General features: G+C 44.6%; 1 protein-coding gene across 3 annotated transcripts in view; it reads left to right on the forward strand.

Annotated features, from left to right (window-relative positions):
• The window catches only part of LOC120913738 (probable global transcription activator SNF2L1), a 241285-nt gene that overhangs the window by 53956 nt on the left and 168380 nt on the right, over window positions 1–18949 (forward strand). For all 3 annotated transcript variants that reach the window (XM_040323922.1, XM_040323920.1, XM_040323921.1), the window contains exons 9-11: window positions 9119–9187; window positions 9277–9386; window positions 10415–10641. In XM_040323922.1, the coding sequence (XP_040179856.1) occupies window positions 9119–9187; window positions 9277–9386; window positions 10415–10641 (406 nt within the window). The remainder of the gene's footprint in view (window positions 1–9118; window positions 9188–9276; window positions 9387–10414; window positions 10642–18949) is intronic.

The raw sequence follows: 18949 nt of genomic DNA on the forward strand, positions 1-18949 counted from the left end.
ATACTTTGGCTTGAGGGAGGAAGGACTGGAGTGAAGCACGGGGCGCTGAGGACACACAGTGGCCAGAAAGAATACTACAGTCTTCAGAAGATTGTGGTTTAGCCTAGGAATAGGCTGTTTTTTCTTTTCCATCTCATAGTCTTTTCTTTGGCAATACTACTCAGGGGGATAGAATGTTTTTTCTTGCCTAGATTGAAAAAAAAAAAAAAGAAGAAAAGTTTTTTTCTTTTGAAAAAAAAAAAAAAAAAAGTGTCATCTGGGGTAGAGGAAACATTTTTTATTCCCCAAACAGGTGTTTGGGCATTTAACTATTTATAAGTCCCAGGTACCAATAAGTAGCAGGTGTGCCTCGGTATTGTACCATGGCATCAAAGAACAAGCCAGAGGGTACAAAAGGTGGGGATTCCCCCACAGAGTCTGAGGTCTCGGACAGAGCTATGCCGCTGCTTTCCCCACAGGGAGCCTTTGGGCCATCGGGATCTGGGGCTGGAGCTGACGCGAGTCAACCCAACCCTAAGATGGTCACGGAGGAGGTGTTGCTCACCTCTTTAAATGAGATGCGGAGAAGCATGGGAGAAATGATAGCCGCAGCTATGCGGGGTAGTAAGCGGAATAGATCTCCGTCACCCGTGCGCGGACCCTCGGAAGAGGAGGTCCTTTCCTCTGGGGAATTGGACGACCTCTTGGACAAAGACCAAGTAGGTTCAGGGATCGAAGATCCGGATACAGAGGAGTCTGGGGCAGTCTCCCTGAGGGAGAGCTGGTGGATTCAAGGCTTGACGGACTTGGTCCATAAGGCATTCAACCTGCCTGTACCAGATCTCCAGGTATCGACGATTTCAGCTTTGGGCTCACTGAGGGCGCCTCAAAGCAGTGCTGTGTTTCCGATCCATCCTCTATTGGAGGGAGTCTTGTTCCAAGAGTGGAACAAACCAGACAAGGTGTTCTTACCACCTAAGAAATTTTCTGTCTTATATCCTATGGAAGAAAAGTTTTCCAAGAGATGGGCTTCTCCTGCAGTAGACGCAGCCATCTCATGTGTTAACAAATCGTTAACATGCCCTGTAGAGAACGTACAGGTTTTCAAAGATCCAGTTGATAAGCGCTTGGAAGCACTACTTAAGAACTCCTTCACTTCTGCAGGGGCAGTAGTACAGCCAGCCGTGGCTGCGATTGGAGTCGCTCAAGCTTTATCAGATCAATTTAAGCAAATGCTTGAACTTATTCCTGCCGAGCAGGCAGAAGAATTTTCGGATGTCCCTAGGGCCATATGTTTTACGGTAGACGCAATCAAGGATTCCATCCAGCAAGCGTCACGTTTATCGTTATCCCTTATCCATATGAGAAGACTCTTATGGTTGAAAAGCTGGGAGGCTGAGCCCCCATGCAAGAAGCTCCTGGTAGGGTTCCCCTTCCATGGAGGACGGCTCTTCGGAGAGGACCTAGATAAATACATTCAGACCATTTCAAGCGGCAAGAGTACACTCTTGCCAACTAAGAAGAAGGTTCAGGGGCCTGCGTTTAAACGACAGTCCTCCCCTGGGCAGGGGCCCTCTAATGCCAAGCAGTATCGACGGCCTCCTGCAAGAGCAAACTTCGGCTTCAACAGCAGATCAGAAGGACAGGCTGTTAGAGGCAAGAGGCAGTGGTTTCGCAAGCCAGCAAAACCAGCCCCCAAGTCTACCTCATGAAGGGGCGCCCCCACCCACGAAGGTGGGGGGAAGGCTGCGACTCTTTTCGGAGATTTGGGAAGCCAGCATTCCCGACGAGTGGGTACGGTCTTCCGTGGCCACAGGCTACAAGCTAAAGTTCCTAAGGTTTCCTCCTCCTCATTTCCAGGAGTCGAGGATTCCAAACGATCTGGAGAAGGGAGCCGCGTTAAGATCGGCTCTAGATCATCTACTTTCCCAGGGAGTAATAGTAGAAGTACCAGTCCTGGAACAGGGGCTGGGTTTCTACTCCAACCTAATGGAGGCTACGGCCCCCCGGGTGTTCACGAAGGTTCTAGCTCCAATCCTAGCCAAGCTAAGGATCCAAGGGGTCACGATCCTAGCATACCTGGACGACCTCCTAGTCATAGACCACTCGTCTCCCGGCTTGGAGCGAGCAGTGGCCCTCTCGGTCCAATACCTCGAGAGGTTCGGCTGGGTCCTAAATCGAGAAAAGTCAGCATTCCAGCCCACAAGGCAGTTGGAATATCTCGGCATGAGATTAGACACAGAACAACAAAGGGTGTTCCTACCTCTGAGGAAGGTCAAAGCCATCAAGGAATTAATCCTACTGGTTCTAAGCAAGAAGGAACCGACTATTCGCCTATGTATGAGACTACTAGGCAAGATGGGGGCTACATTCGAGGCGGTGCCATACGCCCAGAGCCACACTCGCATCCTGCAGGCAGCCATCCTGTCAGCATGGAGCAGAAGGCCACAGGCCTTGGATATCCCGTTGCCACTCTCATCAAGAGTCCGGCAAAGTCTGTGTTGGTGGTTAGACCCTCAGAATCTACTGAAGGGAAAGTCTTTCAACCCAGTGGCTTGGAAGATAGTGACCACAGACGCCAGCCTGACGGGCTGGGGAGCGATTGTGGATGGTTCCACTCGCCAAGGTATTTGGGCAAGGCCAGAGAAGCTTTTACCCATCAACATCTTGGAGCTCAGAGCGGTTCGACTAGCCCTCAGGGCTTGGACGTCGAAATTGCAGGGGTTCCCGGTGAGAGTTCAATCAGACAATGCCACGGCAGTGGCATACATAAATCACCAAGGGGGAACCAGGAGTCAGGCCGCTCAGAGAGAAGTGAGCTTGATTCTCCTAGGGGCAGAGGCTCATGTGCCCTTCATATCGGCAATATTCATTCCCGGAGTGGACAACTTTCAGGCGGACTTCTTAAGCCGCCAGATTCTATTGCCGGGGGAATGGTCTCTGCATCCACAAACCTTTCAAGCACTCTGCCAAAAATGGGGAGTGCCGGACGTGGATATCATGGCATCGAGACTCAACAAGAAGCTAGACAGGTTCATGTCCCGCTCAAGGGATCTGATGGCCTGCGGAACCGATGCTCTGGTTTGCCCTTGGCATCAGTTCAAACTTCTTTATGCGTTTCCCCCGCTCCAGTTACTACCCCGCCTGCTGCGCAGGATCCGGGTGGAGCACATACCAGTCATCCTGGTAGCTCCAGCATGGCCCAGAAGGGCATGGTACTCACTAATCTTAAGGATGGTAGTGGGAGACCCTTGGACTCTTCCTCTACGGCCAGACCTGCTATCGCAAGGTCCGATCCTCCACCCTGCCTTACGGCATCTAAATTTGACGGCCTGGAAGCTGAATCCCTGATTCTCAGGGGTAGAGGTCTGTCTCAGAAAGTAATCTCTACCCTAATCAGAGCCAGGAAACCGGTCTCTAGGGTGATTTATTACAGGGTCTGGAAGGCCTATGTAGGCTGGTGTGAGTCCAAGCGATGGCTTTCTCGCAAATTCACCATTGATAGAGTTTTAAGTTTTCTCCAGCTAGGAGTGGATAAAGGATTGGCATTAAGCACAATCAAAGGACAGATTTCTGCTCTGTCAGTGTGGTTTCAGCGGCCGCTGGCCACCCACTCGCTGGTTAAGACCTTCCTTCAAGGGGTCTTACGTATTAAACCTCCAGTTAAATCCCCGCTTTGCCCGTGGGATTTAAACCTTGTTCTGTCAAGTTTACAGAAACAACCGTTTGAGCCGTTGGCTGAAATTCCTTTGGTTTTACTGACAAGGAAGTTAGTATTTTTGGTCGCCATAGTTTCCGCAAGAAGAGTATCGGAACTGGCGGCCTTATCCTGTAAGGAACCATATCTTATTTTTCACAAGGACAGGGTCGTTCTCCGCCCTCATCCTGCCTTCCTACCGAAGGTTATATCCAGTTTTCATTTGAACCAGGATTTGGTATTACCATCCTTCTTCCCTAAACCTACTTCCAGAAAGGAAGGGTTGCTGCATACTTTGGATATCGTCAGGGCCATGAAGGCCTATCTTAAAGCTACAAAGAAGATCCGGAAAACAGATGTGCTGTTCATATTACCGGATGGGCCCAAGAAGGGGCAGGCAGCTGCAAGGTCCACCATTTCTAGGTGGATTAAGCAATTAATCACTCAGGCCTACGGCTTGAAAGGGTTGCCTCCTCCAGTATCATTAAAGGCTCATTCTACTAGGGCCATGGGCGCCTCCTGGGCAGCACATCACCAGATCTCTATGGCTCAAGTTTGCAAGGCGGCAACCTGGTCTTCTGTCCACACGTTTACAAAATTCTACCAGTTGGACGTAAGAAGGAATACTGATACAGCCTTTGGGCAGGCAGTGCTGCAGGCTGCAGTTTGAGACCCTCGGATTCCGGGGGCTCCTCTTTTTTGAGTTAAATTTAAAATTTAAGATTATTTTTCTCAACTAAGTTGGATTTATTATGATTTGAGTATTTCTCTAAATTAAATCCTTTTGTCTTGGAGATGTTCTCCCTCCCCTCATTGTGAGCATTGCTTTGGGACATCCCACATAGTAATGAATATGCTGCTCTGTGTCCCGTGATGTACGATAAAGAAAAAGGGATTTTTAATACAGCTTACCTGTAAAATCCTTTTCTTGGAGTACATCACGGGACACAGAGCTCCCACCCCTCTTTTTGGGGACCATTTTGGGAGGCATACTGCTTGCTACAAAACTGAGGTACTCCTCCTATGGGAGGGGGTTATATAGGGAGGGGCATTTCCTGTTTGAGATTGCCAGTGTCAACACCTGAAGGTACTCCATATAACCCACATAGTAATGAATATGCTGCTCTGTGTCCCGTGATGTACTCCAAGAAAAGGATTTTACAGGTAAGCTGTATTAAAAATCCCTTTTTTTCTTTCCCAAATGTGAGCTAAATCCTCCTTCATTTGTGTTTAACATGCTCACTGAAGTTCACAATCCAAGGGTTTCACGCAACAGAGGCATTTATGTGCGCATTCGTCTAAGGCTCGCCAGTTCCTAAATGTCTTGCAGGACAATTTCATGGGTCAGATGGTAGATGCGCCAACTAGAAACAAATTGTTACTAGACCTACTGATTACCAACAATACAGACCTGATCACAGATGTGGAAATACGGAGCAATTTAGGAAACGGCAATCACAGGTTAATTAGCTTCAGTATAAATCACACAAATAGGAAACATAAGGGAAATACAAAGACGATAGGTATCGAGATCGCCGCTCCAGGTGAGCACAGGCAGGTAATCAATGTCCACTCAGGAATCACATGGGTGCTGGCAATGCATAGAATTAAGCAGGTGGGAGAATGGATGGACAGCCGCACTCCAAAAAGTCTTGTTGAAAAAAGACGTGCTCTTTATTGTAAAAAGGAAAAAATGCACAGCACACAACAGCATACAGTGGGATAGACAGCTGACGCGTTTCGCATTAACAACTAATGCTTAGTCATAGCTCAAAATACAAAGACACTGAATTTCAAAAGAGCCAACTTCCCTAAATTGTGAACCTTGCTAGAAGATATTGATTGGGATAACATCTTAAGAACAAAGAACACAGAGGAAATAGATGGGTTTGCTTTAAGAGCATATTAAATAAGGGCATTAGCCAGTGCATCCCATTGGGAAATACATTTTAAAGAGTGAACAAAAGTCCTGGGTGGCGTAACACCAATGTAAAAATGGCATATGAAAGCAAAGAAGAAGGCCTTCAAATAATACAAGGCTGAGGGGTCATCATCAGCATTCAAACTTTACAAAGAATTCAACAAGAGATGTAAGGGTCCAATTAGGGCAGCTAAGATAGAACACGGAAGACACATAGCGAAGGAGAGTAAAAAATACTCAGTTCCCGAGTGTTTACGAGCCTTTCTAAGGCCCCGTACACATGGTCGGTTTGGTCCGATGAGAATGAACCGAAGTTCATTTTCATCGGACCAAACCGACCGTGTGCATAGGCTATCGGTCTGTTTTCCTTTGGTCCAAAATTTTAAAACGTGCTTCAAAACCGAACCGATGGACCGCTGCCCAATCGGACCAAACCGATGGTTAGTACAGAAAAGCATCGGTTCAAAAGCCGACGCGTCGGTTCAAAACCCGCGCATGCTCAGACTAAATGAGGGGACGGGAGCGCTCGTTCTTGTAAACCTCGCATTCGTTTTTGAGATGGCACATTCTACATTTTTCAAAGTAGTGTTCCGTTTCTTGCTGAGCATTTGTTTCTTCGCTCTATTGCTAGAATGAACACGTTGTTTAGCTGATGCTATTTAGCCAGCGTTCTCCCATACAGAATTATTTTGTTTTTTGCTTCTGATCTCCTTTTTTGTAATCATTTTTCCCTAGCCAGATCTCAAAAATATTTATTTGTACTACACAATATTTTTTTGCTGTTTTGTGCCAAGTTATCACACCAATGTTTTATATAATTTAACATTTTTGTTTTCATTATTTTATTTTTTGAGTTTAGCCTGTTTTTTTGTTTTTGATGCCAAGTTATCACACCAATGCCCCCCCCTTCAAGGAGTTTGTGTCCTTTGTTAATTACACATTGTATTTTTGAAATGTTTGATGGCTATTCACCAGAAAAACACAATAGACAAGGTTTATTCTGGAAAAAGCAAATAATAAAAAGAATGGAAACACTCAACCAATTTACAACATACATGCAGACTTTATGGATACCAAAGGCACAGTCCACCATGATCAGGGACAAAATAAACAACATCAGGGGTCACAATGTGCAACACAAACCACAGAACTCAAAAGCAGCAGCAAATGCCATAACAGACCCCAAGCTGGGGTACTACACTAAGCTATTTTTTTGGAAAAATCAGCAGGAAGGCAGGGATTCACTTTTTGTTCTTCTTTCCAGCCTTCCCTCCAGGCTGCCTTGCAGCAGAACTTCCACGGCCCCGTCCACGGCCCCTTGCAGGTGGTGAAGGTGGGGCAGCAGGAGTCACAAGATGACTAGCAGGCCGGGCCGGGTCACTCAGTTCTGTGTACCTGGTCAGCCAGTCCCTTCTGGCCCACCACATGACCTGGTTCATCATATCCTTAGCCAGGCCACGTTGCACCTCTCCCAATTCCTGCAGGTCATGGGCCAGGGAAGAGCTGAAGCTCTCCGCAGGGTTCAGGGGAGCCCTCATTAATTCAGCTGCCTCCCTCATGACCTGCATGCACTCCTCCTCCATCTGCCTCAAGCGCCTACTTTGGCCTGGTGGGCGCATCTGGAGGGGAGGCACTTGGGAGATGGTGCTGAGCCTGGGGACTGGCTGACATCCACTGGGCCCGGCCTCCTCCTGGCTGCCACTCACCCCTTCCGCCTGGCTGTCATTTTGGCTATCTGCCGCCTCCTGGCTGGTCTCCTCCTGTGTAGTAAAAATGGACATGTTTTAATATTTTGCACAATCAATCACACACATTTTCATGCTCTTGACATTTTTATTTGTACGAAAAGAAATTGAACAGACTCTCATTCTGGAACCCTGCATTTGGCATCTCTGACACAATTGTTTGTGCCCCCAACTTTTGGTTGTGTTTACAAGCTTTCCTTGTTGCTAACAAATTCATCTCAATAAACCCACAAGATTTTGCAGCCAAGAAATATGTTGTAAACTACTATACCTCACTAAAGCCCGGCAGATCTGCGTCCTCCATGTCAGCCAGCTCCTGATCACACTCTGCAGGGGTGGGGGGAACCGTGGAAGTTCTGGTGGAACGACGCCCGAAAGGAAGGGTGGAAGGAAGACTGGAAATTGAATCCCGGCCATCCATTTGATCCTCCAAAAAACTGAGTTTAAAAAAAAAAATGGTATGTATGCCCATCATTAGAAGTGGGTGGATGCATGGCAGTATTGCAATCTGTGCAAAGAGGGGAGAGTGGTTCTATAGGGAGAAATTGTTCCTCAGGCTTAGGGAAAAAAGGCAAAAATGTGCATTTGAATGCACTCCCATTAAAGTCTTTGGGACCAAAGGTGCCTGAATACGCTCCAAAAAAGATCATGCTCTTTTTTGCGTGTAGGGTGACTAAGCATACAAATCTGAACAGGGATAATCAAATTGAATAGGATTCTGCATAGTCAGGTGTAGGGAACAAGCAGAAAAAGGCTCAAGTGTGCATTTGGGCTTATTGAACATCATGCTGCTTTTTATTTGTACTTGCTGCTCAGATTGTTAATTTAATATTGTTATTGTTTATGTTCACATTTTTATTATTATACTTATGTTTACAAACATATTTATTTTTTATTTATTGTTTTTTCTTTAATTGACTTTATTTTATTATTGTTCACCAGGACCTGAGTACCATTTTTTAACCTGTCCCATTCAAGTATAACTTTTTTTCAGTAACAATAAAAATATCCTTATAATGTCTGCATTATATTTTACAGAGGAATTTTTTATAATTTTTAAAGCTGAGCAGAGGAAGGAAAAGTGTGTCGTTTGTAGAAACTGATCAGATGATTTCAGATTACTCTGTTCTAGAAAATCACAATTGGAGTCTACCAAACACAATAGGCTTGGTTCACTAGGCTATAACAATCATCACTTGCCACAGTGATCATTATTTTCAGCAATGGGAGCAGCCAATGAAACTCACAAGACTGAAAATAACAATCTTTTTGGCTAACATGAATTACTTTGTATTTTTTTATTCTCTTTTAGGCCAGATGTACACGGGACGTTGCTAAACTTACGTTCAGAGGCAGTTGGACACTTTTTTTCAACTGCCCCTGAACTCATTCAATGTTATCCTATGTGACCATGTACTGGTTTATGTCTTGTTTATTGCCGTTTTTAGGCAGTTGCGTTTAACAGCGTTTCTTTGAAAGCAAAAAAATGGGTTCAGACACAGAAGCTTTCCACGTTTCAGACGCCAAATGTGGCTAAATGCGGTAACCCGCGTTCAACAGCATTTAGTTTATAGCCGTTTTTCGTTTTTGGCCATTTAAAAAAAGAAACGCCTCTAAACGCAAACGCGGCAAAACGCTGCTAAATGCGGCAAAACTGACAGTTTAAACGTGGTTTACTATCTGTCAAGTTTGATCATTTAGGAGCAGTTGTAAAAGTGTCTAGTGTACATGGAGCCTTATAATCAATTTTTTTTTTGTGAAATCGTTTTTTTACAGGATTTTGACTCTTGGTTTGACACAAATAATTGTCTTGGGGATCAGAAAATTGTTGAAAGACTTCATGCAGTAAGTATGATCTTACCTTTTATGTAGATCATTTACTCCTAAAGTTTTAACTGTTACTAAAAAAGGCTCCTATATTAATATTTTATCAGGTGTTAAAGCCATTTCTTTTGAGACGCATAAAAGCTGAAGTAGAAAAGAGTCTTCCACCAAAAAAAGAAGTAAAAATTTATCTCGGACTCAGTAAAATGCAGAGGGAATGGTAAGACTGAGCTTATTATTCTTTTGTAAGTGTTTAAACCTTATAGATTTACAGTATGTTTGTGCATTTGGATCTGTTACCAAAAGATGGATAAATGAACATTTTAGTAAGGGCCCTTTCACACGGACTTGTCTGTGTACGGGCTCCGCTTTGCTCTGTGGAGATTGCTCCGCCGATCCCCGCTAAGCAGGCAGATGGCAGGTCTGTCTCTGCACACTGTGCAGGGACCGACCTGTCAGAGCGCCGCTCTCCCCTATTGGATGAATATGAACCGTAAAATCCATTTTCATCTGATCCGATCCACCAGACAGATAGAAAATACTTTAGTGGATCGGAGCAGGTCGGATGCCAGCGGGCATGTCACCACTGACATCCTAAACGGTCCGCCTGTGTGAAGGGGGCCTTAGGCCTAGTACACTTTTGATCTCATGGTTGTACTAACCATCAGATCAAAATCCGCCCGGAATTCCCTCCGCGGTGACGCGTTGCGCCGTCGCCGCGATGATGACGCGGCGACGTGCGCGACGCTGTAATATAAGGACTTCCATGCATGCGTCGAATCATTACGACGCATGCGAGGGAGGGAATCGGACGGATTGATCCGGTGAGTCTGTACAGACCATCGGATCAATCCGCTGGACTGGATTCCAGCGGATCGATTTCTTAGCATGCTAAGAAATTTTGATCCGCTGGAAAACCATCGGCCCGAAAAATATCCGGGGATAAATATCCGCTGGGTTGTACACACCAGCGGATCTATCCGCTGAAAGTGATCCGCGGATAAATTCCAGCGGATAGATCCTCTCGTGTGTACGGGGCCTTAGGGTACTTTATGTGTGCATTTTGGCTGTGATTTGCACTGTCTAATTACAATTCAATCACAGGCATTGAAAGGGTGCACTGGACACACAATTGTGTGTTGTGTCGTGGTGTGTTAAGTCTGTTTTTTCTCATTGACATTTAGATCATTAGCCTTTGTTTGATTATTATCTCCACACAGCAGTAATTTGTACCATTTTTATCTTTAGGTACACCAAAATTTTAATGAAAGATATCGACATCCTAAATTCTGCTGGTAAAATGGACAAAATGCGTCTATTAAATATACTAATGCAGTTACGCAAGTGTTGCAACCATCCATACCTGTTTGATGGGGCAGAGCCTGGTCCACCCTATACAACTGATAGTCATCTTGTCTACAACAGTGGAAAAATGGCAGCTTTGGATAAATTGCTTTCCAAACTGAAGGAGCAAGGTATATACAGTATCTGATATAGTGTGTTGTTATCTGTCCTCTTTTCATAAGGCAGCAAAGACAAGTCTTTTTTAACAAAAAAAGTTTATTCAAGTATTTAGACAAAACAAGAGAACAGCAGTACAATCGTATCATCCTTACATAATTCAGCTAGGTTCAGTGAAAACAGGTCAATGAGAATTACAGCAAATTACAGTAATCAAGGGGGAGAGTGCTACCACCCGGACGCACAACGGATCATGCCAAAACGTCAGAAACACAAAGAAGAAAGACCCTGGTCCTCCTGGGGGAGGGGGGGGGAAAGGAAGAGGGGGGAGAGAAGGGCAGGGGGAGAGAGAGAGAAAAGAGGGGAAGAAGGAGTCTTGCTTCTACTGCAGTTAGAAGTCCCCATCAAAAGGCCATACGAACAACAATTATGCAGACAAAATGTCCCGCAGCACCTGGTTCCGAGTCCCAATCCAGAGGCACCCTGCGTTCACGGACCCACGCCTCCCAGAGCTTGTCAAATTTCTTTGGGCAGTTGTGTCCCATATATATAAAATATAGATGCGCTAATATTAACTTAAAAGGTGATAAACGTACAAAGAAAACTAATCAGGGAGAACACTCCATAAACTGTGAATTACTAATATGTCCTTAATTAGTACACAGTGATTAGCAGGATTCCATGCAGGGAAAAAATCACTCTCTTCAATCTGAATGCTAATCCAGCCCTCCACCACTGTGATCAGATGATACAGGCACTCACAGACAGGGATTGCATGAAAGAAAAGAGAAAAAACCTCTCATTGCGCAATATTCGATGACAGATCAAAAAAATGTAATCAGAGCATTGACATATGCACTGACGAATCCCCGCGTTCAGTAAAGCATGAAAACGCCACTCAGTATGCTGTTTCCTCAGCTCGATCCGATGCACTCGGATTCGATCGCAGGCTCCTCCCTACGCGTTACGTCACAGGCACGCAACTTACTCATGGGTTCCTACATTATGAGAATGGCTTGGGGTTTAGATAGCCTTCTCATTGACAGCGTTTACATTAGTGTGAGCAACCAAAGGGAAAGACAAACATCATTGCGGCAAAACTTTACTCACATAGCTGAATTCTAGTGAGATCAAATGTCGATGCAAACGTCGATGAGAAGGCTATCTAAACCCCAAGCCATTCTCATAATGTAGGAACCCATGATTAAGTCGCGTGCCTGTGACGTAACGCGTAGGGAGGAGCCTGCGATCGAATCCGAGTGCATCGGATCGAGCTGAGGAAACAGCATACTGAGTGGCGTTTTCATGCTTTACTGAACGCGGGGATTCGTCAGTGCATATGTCAATGCTCTGATTACATTTTTTTGATCTGTCATCGAATATTGCGCAATGAGAGGTTTTTTCTCTTTTCTTTCATGCAATCCCTGTCTGTGAGTGCCTGTATCATCTGATCACAGCGGTGGAGGGCTGGATTAGCATTCAGATTGAAGAGAGTGATTTTTTCCCTGCATGGAATCCTGCTAATCACTGTGCACTAATTAAGGACATATTAGTAATTCACAGTTTATGGAGTGTTCTCCCTGATTAGTTTTCTTTGTACGTTTATCACCTTTTAAGTTAATATTAGCGCATCTATATTTTATATGTTTCACTGTTTGGATTTGGTATCACTCAAGATAGCAGCTATATTATTTGGTTTTTTATTTAGGTGCACGTGGAATTGATTATTTAATTAGCGCTGTAGTATATTTTTCACATTACTTGTGTCCCATATATGTTAGTTTTTATAACGGCAATGCCAAGTCTATCAGGGACTGCCATTGTTGGACCATAGGGGGTATGGGCCTGTTCCATTGTAGCAGAATAGCTTTCCTGGCATAGAATGCAGCATAAAATACAAAAAGCTTCTTAGACTGTGGGGCCTCCATCGTATCACAGATACCCAACAATAGGGGCACTGGATCACAGGGGACCCGCAATCCACCTATGGAGTTTATTGTCTCCACCACCCCCATCCAAAAAGGCCTCAACCGTGAGCATAACCACACCACATGGAAAAACCTCATCACTACATCTAAGACATGTCGACAGTCTGTCAGGGTAAATACGAGCTAATCGTTCAGGAGAGTAGTATACCCGATGCAGAAATTTCAGCTGCATGAGACTCTAGCTGATATCATTAACGGAACGTATTGCTGGATGCCCTCTTCCCAATTGTCACCGGTCAGCACCGGGATATCCGCCTGCCATGCTGAGAACAGCTGGGAAACCTTTGAGGTGTCCAGTTCCGCAAGGATAGAGTAGAGGGCAGAAATAGTGCCCCTCACATCCTAGGCCCTCAGCAAGGTCTCTACCGTGGTCGCCTTCAACCTAGCACTCCATGGGAATTGGGCCCGGAACGCGTGTCTTAGTTGTAGGTACCGAAACAGCATACGATTAGGCAGTTTATGGGTCCTCTTGAGATCGTCGAAGGGGAGAAGTCCACCATTGGACACTATGTCCCCCAGTGTCTTAATTTCAAACCTTGCCCAGAGTACTGGATCCGGAATGGTGGCAAAATGCGGCAATCGAGGATTGCCCCACAGAGGGGTATACGGGGACCAAGTATCCTGTTCCTTCATCTTAGATCGAACAGTATCCCACACTTTCAGTGTGATTCTCATAGGGATGGTAATCTGGGCATTGGATCGGGGACCCCGATGGACCACGTTCCGATGCTTGGCATACGACCCCAACAGAGTCGCTTCGAGGGTGGCAGCCGGGTTGGCCGGCTCCTCTCAGAGCCACCAATGCACCGAAACCAGGACTGCAGCCCAATAGTATTTAATCAGGCATGGCAGGGCCAGGCCCTCTAGGAAGATCGGAAGTTATAGTGTCGCCTTTGCTATCCGAGGCATACCCCCGAGCCACATGTCGCCTGTTGCACTTCCTTGAGAGTTATCGGACTATCTAAGCTATCTCTAGCTGCATCAGTCAGTCTGGGAAAGGTAATTTGATCTAAATAGTCCCCCAATTCCTCCACCGAGTACCCCGCCCTGGACGCGTACAGGGATTTGTAGTAAGAGGCGAAGCGGTCATTAATGGCCTGCGGATCAATCACCACCACCCCAAGGTCGTCTCTAATGCAGGCTATACTACTACCTGGTTTCTGTTCTTTCGCCAGCCAGGCCAGGAGACGTCCAGACCTCTCTCCCTGTTCAAAAATGCGCTGTGTCTGTGCCAATTGTTTTTTCTTGGCCTTAGATACCCGCAGGAGGACCACCTCACGGTAAGCCGCCTGCATGTCCAGGAAGGTAACTGGGTTCTTTGAAAGGACATACTGAGACTCCAGAGCACTCGCCCTACTCTCAGCCTCCTCTATAGTAACAGCCGCCGCCCGTCGGGCTGCAGAGATAGAGGACTGGTAGCAACCCCTTACATAGGCCTTGAAGGCATTCCACGTCACCTCCGAAAATGCCGTACGTTCATTTAACTGCCAAAACTCTGCAGTAAGTTTAGCAATCTCGAAGTCTATGGTAGGGTTAGAAATCCAATATCGAGAAAGCCGCCACACCCTATCAGACGGTGGGGTGGACGCCCGAAAGCAGCAGAGCATAGGGGAGTGGTCTGAGATACCTCTAGGGAGGATCTTGACCACAGTCAATCGTGGAAGGAGCCCTCCACTCACATAGATCAAATCTATCCGTGACAGGGTGCGGTAAGAGAAAGACAAGACTTTAACAACATAAAAAATACTTATAATTCATAGGTTGTCATTATAACCCTGATAACACAGTGCAAGGACTGCTGTTTGGTCTTTTTATCTCAGTGCAAGTGTATGGACATTTTAACCACTTGCCAACCGTGCTTTAGCTGAATGATGGCTACAGCATGGCCGGCTAGTTCTGGAAGGGGTTCTATTGACGTCCTCCCATGCATCTGCTTCAGAGTGCTCATCAGTGCCACTACAGTGCTCATAAGTGCCCTTCAGTGAGTGCTTATCGGTGCTCATCAGTGCCATTGAGTGCTTGTCAGTGCCCTAGAGTGCCATCAGTGAGTGCTCATCAGTGCCACTACCGTGTCTATTAGGGCTAATGCCCGGTGGTCTTCGCTTTGCTCAGCGGGGTATTGATCTGCTGATGCCTTCTAAGTAGGTGACTGACAGAGGACGGTCTAGTGGTAGAATTGTTGCACACGCTCTAACGCACGCGACGATACCTTACATGTGGGGTTACATGTGGGGTTTGAACGGCGTTTACATATGTGGGCGGGACTTGCATGCGTGTTCGCTTCTGCGCGCGAGATAACGGGGACATGGGCGTTTTGAATTTTTTTTACTTAATTTTTTTTTTTTTACACTTTAAAAAAAATAAAATAATTTTGATCACTTTTATTCCTATTACAAGGAATGTAAACATCCCTTGTAATAGGAATCAGTGTGACAGGTCCTCTTTATGGAGAGATGTGGGGTCAATAAGACCCCACATCTTAAAAAAAAAAACTGTTTTCACGGATCAAGCACAGGAAAAAAATATGGAACACTCAATTCTGAGGAAAATATTATTGAATCGCCATGTACTTTGCAGTTCTAAAACAAACATCCGATTACATCCTGAAAAATTATGTCATCATCACCAAACATCCTTTCAATTGATGGTATAAAAAAAAGTGTCCAAAATCTCAATATAAACTTGTGCATTTATTAACCACTTCAGCCCCGGAAGATTGTCCTGCTTAATGGCTGGGCCATTTTTTGCGATACGCCACTGCTTCGGTTTAATTGACAATTGCGCGTTACTGTCACATTTTACCCAAACAAAATTGTCCTTCTTTTCCCACAAATAGAGCTTTCTTTTGGTGGTATTTGATCACCTCTGGTTAAATCCTTGGATTTAACCACTTAAGACCCGGACCAATATGCATGTTATGAACCCGGCCCCTTTTTGCGATTTGGCACTGCGTCGCTTTAACTGACAATTGCGCGGTCGTGTGACGTGGCTCCCAAACAAAATTGGCATCCTTTTTTTTCCAAAAAAAGAGCTTTCTTTTGGTGGTATTTGATCACCTCTACGGTTTTTATTTTTTGCGCTATAAACAAAAATGCTTTAATAAATATCCCCAAAAGATATATAAAAAAAACATATTTTTTCCTCAGATTAGGCCGATACGTATTCTTTTACTTATTTTTGGTAAAAAAAAAATCGCAATAAGCGATTATTGATTGGTTTGCGCAAAAGTTATAGTGTTTACAAAATAGGGGATCGTTTTATGGCATTTTTATTAATAATTATTTTTTTACTAGTAATAGCGGCGATCAGCGATTTTTTTTCGTAACTGCGACATTATGGCGGACACATCGGACACCCTTGACACATAGTGAAAAGTGCTATAAAAATGCACCAGTCTGGTGTGAATCACTTTCTTGAGGTCATGCCACAGCATCTCAATCGGGTTGAGGTCAGGACTCTGACTGGGCCACTCCAGAAGGCGTATTTTCATCTGTTTAAGCCATTCTGTTGATTTACTTCTATGCTTTGGGTCGTTGTCCTGTTGCAACACCCATCTTCTGTTGAGCTTCAGCTCGTGGACAGATGGGAATTCATTTTTTCTTCGATGATAGCAATCCGTCCAGGCCCTGATGCAGCAAAGCAGCCCCAAACCATGATGCCTCCACCACAATACTTCACAGTTGGGATGATGTTTTCATGTTGGTGTGCTGTGCCTCTTTTTGTCCACACATAGTGTTGTGTGTTTCTTCCAAACAACTCAAATTTGGTTTCATCTGTCCACAGAATATTTTGCCAGTACTGATGTGGAACATCCATGTGCTCTTGTGCAAACTGTAAATGTGCATCAATGTTTTTTTTGGACAGCATTGGCTTCCTCTGTGGTATCCTCCCATGAAATATATTCTTGTTTAGTGTTTTACGTATCGTAGAATCGCTAACAGGGATGTTAGCATATGCCAGAGACTTTTGTAAGTCTTTAGCTGACACTCTAGGATTCTTCTTCACCTCATTGAGCAGTCTTCACTGTGCTCTTGCAGTCATCTTTACAGGATGAACACTCCTAGGGAGAGTAGCAGCAGTGCTGAACTTTCTCCATTTATAGACAATTTGTCTTACCATGGACTGATGATCAGCAAGGCTTTTGGAGATACTTTTATAACCCTTTCCAGCTTTATGCAAGTCAACAATTCTTAATCGTAGGTCTTCAGAGAGCTCTTTTGTGAGAGGCATCATTCTCATCAGGCAATGCTTCTTGTGAAAAGCAAACCCAGAACTTGTGTGTTTTTTTTTTATAGGGCAGGGCAGCTGTAACCAACACCTCCAATCTCATATCATTGATTGGACTCCAGTTGGTTGACACCTCACTCCAATTAGCTCTTGGAGATGTCATTATTCTAGGGGTTCACATACTTTTTTCCACACACACTGTGAATTTTTACATGGTGTGTTCAATAAAAACATGGAAACATTTAATTATTTTGTGTGTTATTAGTTTAAGCAGACTGTGATTGTCTATTGTTGTGACTTAGATGAAGATCAGATCACATTTTATGACCAATTTGTGCAGAAATCCATATCATTCCAAAGGGTTTACAACACTTTTTCTTGCAACTGTAAATTCCATTTTCTTTGGGCGATATCTTAAAGTTTGGTCACAGACATTGCCTACAGTTGCTGAACATCTGTTCTTCATTTGTTTTGTTGTGCATTTTCTGTTTTCTAACCTGACACCTGGTCTATCAGTACAAGCGCTTCCCTTTAACAACCTTCCCATTTGATTTGTACTAACGAAAACTCTCATTAACATCTAAACAAGGTTACAGTGGGCTAAAGAAAAGCAATCGTGGACTGTGGATGACTGGATGAAAGTGATATTCAGTGATGAATAAGAAATCTGCATTGGGCAGGGTGATGATGCTGGAACTTTTGTTTGGTGCCATTCCAATGAAATGTATGAAGACGACTGCCTGAAGAAGACAATCTTATAAGATTGCCCTGTATTTGGCTCCATCCATCTTACCATCAACTCTGACCAGCTTTCCTGACCCTGCTGAAGTAAAGCATCCACACAACATGATGCTGCCACCACCATGTTTCACGGTGGGGATGGTGTGTTCAGAGTGATGTGCAGTGTTAGTTTTGCTTTTAGGCCAAAAAGTTCAATTTTGGTCTCATCTGACCAGAGCACCTACTTCCACATGTTTGCTGTGTCCCCCACATGGCTTTTCTCAAACTGCAAATAGGACTTCTTATGGCTTTCCTTCGACAATGGCTTTCTTATTGCCACTCTTACATAAAGGCCAGATTTGTGGAGTACACAACTAATAGCTGTCCTGTGGACAGATTCTCCCACCTGAGCTGTGGATCTCGGCCCCTCCTCCAGAGTTTTTATAACCTAACCCTGCTTTAAACTTTTCCACAACTTTATCCCTGTCTGGTGTGTTCCTTGGCCGTCATGATGCTGTTTGGTCACTAAGGTTCTCAACAAACCTCTGAGGGCTTCACAGAACAGCTGTATTTGTACTGAGATTACATTTCACACAGGTGGACTCTATTTACGAATTAGGTGACTTCTGATTTCACTAGATTTTAGTTAGGGGTTTCAGAGTAAAGGGGGTTGAATACAAATGCATGCCACATTTTTCAGATATTTATTTGGAAACCATTTATCATTTTCCTTCCACTTCACAATTATGTGGCACTTTGTGTTGGTCTATCACATAAAATCCCAATAAGATTAATTTACGTTTTTGGGTGTAACGTGACACAATGTTTAAAATTTCAAGGGATATGGATACTTTTTCAAGGCATTGTATGTTTTCCAAAGAACTTTTGGTAATATCCCTTCGTCTGAGCAATATTCCTCAAAGGTGGTTAAGTGTCGACTAAACCTCTGGATTTGGCAAGGAGCGGAAAAAATTATGTAGTTGCAGGGCGCTCCAAAATGTCAGACTGGAGGGGCCTGTGGCCTCCATTAACGATACAATAAAGGGCCATTGTTCGGCTGTCAGAAAATGTGATGCTTGATAGTGATGAGTTTGGCGTAGGGTTCGAAAAGTCTGAGGCCCAGGATAAACTGTGGATTCAATAGAATTGGCAATAAGGGAAAGTCTGTAGTAGAGAGAGAAGCCTGCATAAAAAGCTGTGAGCATATGTGGACGGTGCGTCTTATTGGGGGATGCTACATCCGTTTGAGCCTGTTCTATTTGCGCCCAGAGCTTGACGGCGTAATGACGGCGCCAGTCTAAAAGCCTATGTAGATGTACTGCCTGATCAACAAAAGATGTTATACCATTGGGAGTAGCAGGAGTGTAAAAGTGTGTCACTTTTAAAG

The sequence above is a fragment of the Rana temporaria genome, chromosome 9 (assembly GCF_905171775.1).
Source record: "Rana temporaria chromosome 9, aRanTem1.1, whole genome shotgun sequence".
Taxonomy (NCBI): domain Eukaryota; kingdom Metazoa; phylum Chordata; class Amphibia; order Anura; family Ranidae; genus Rana; species Rana temporaria.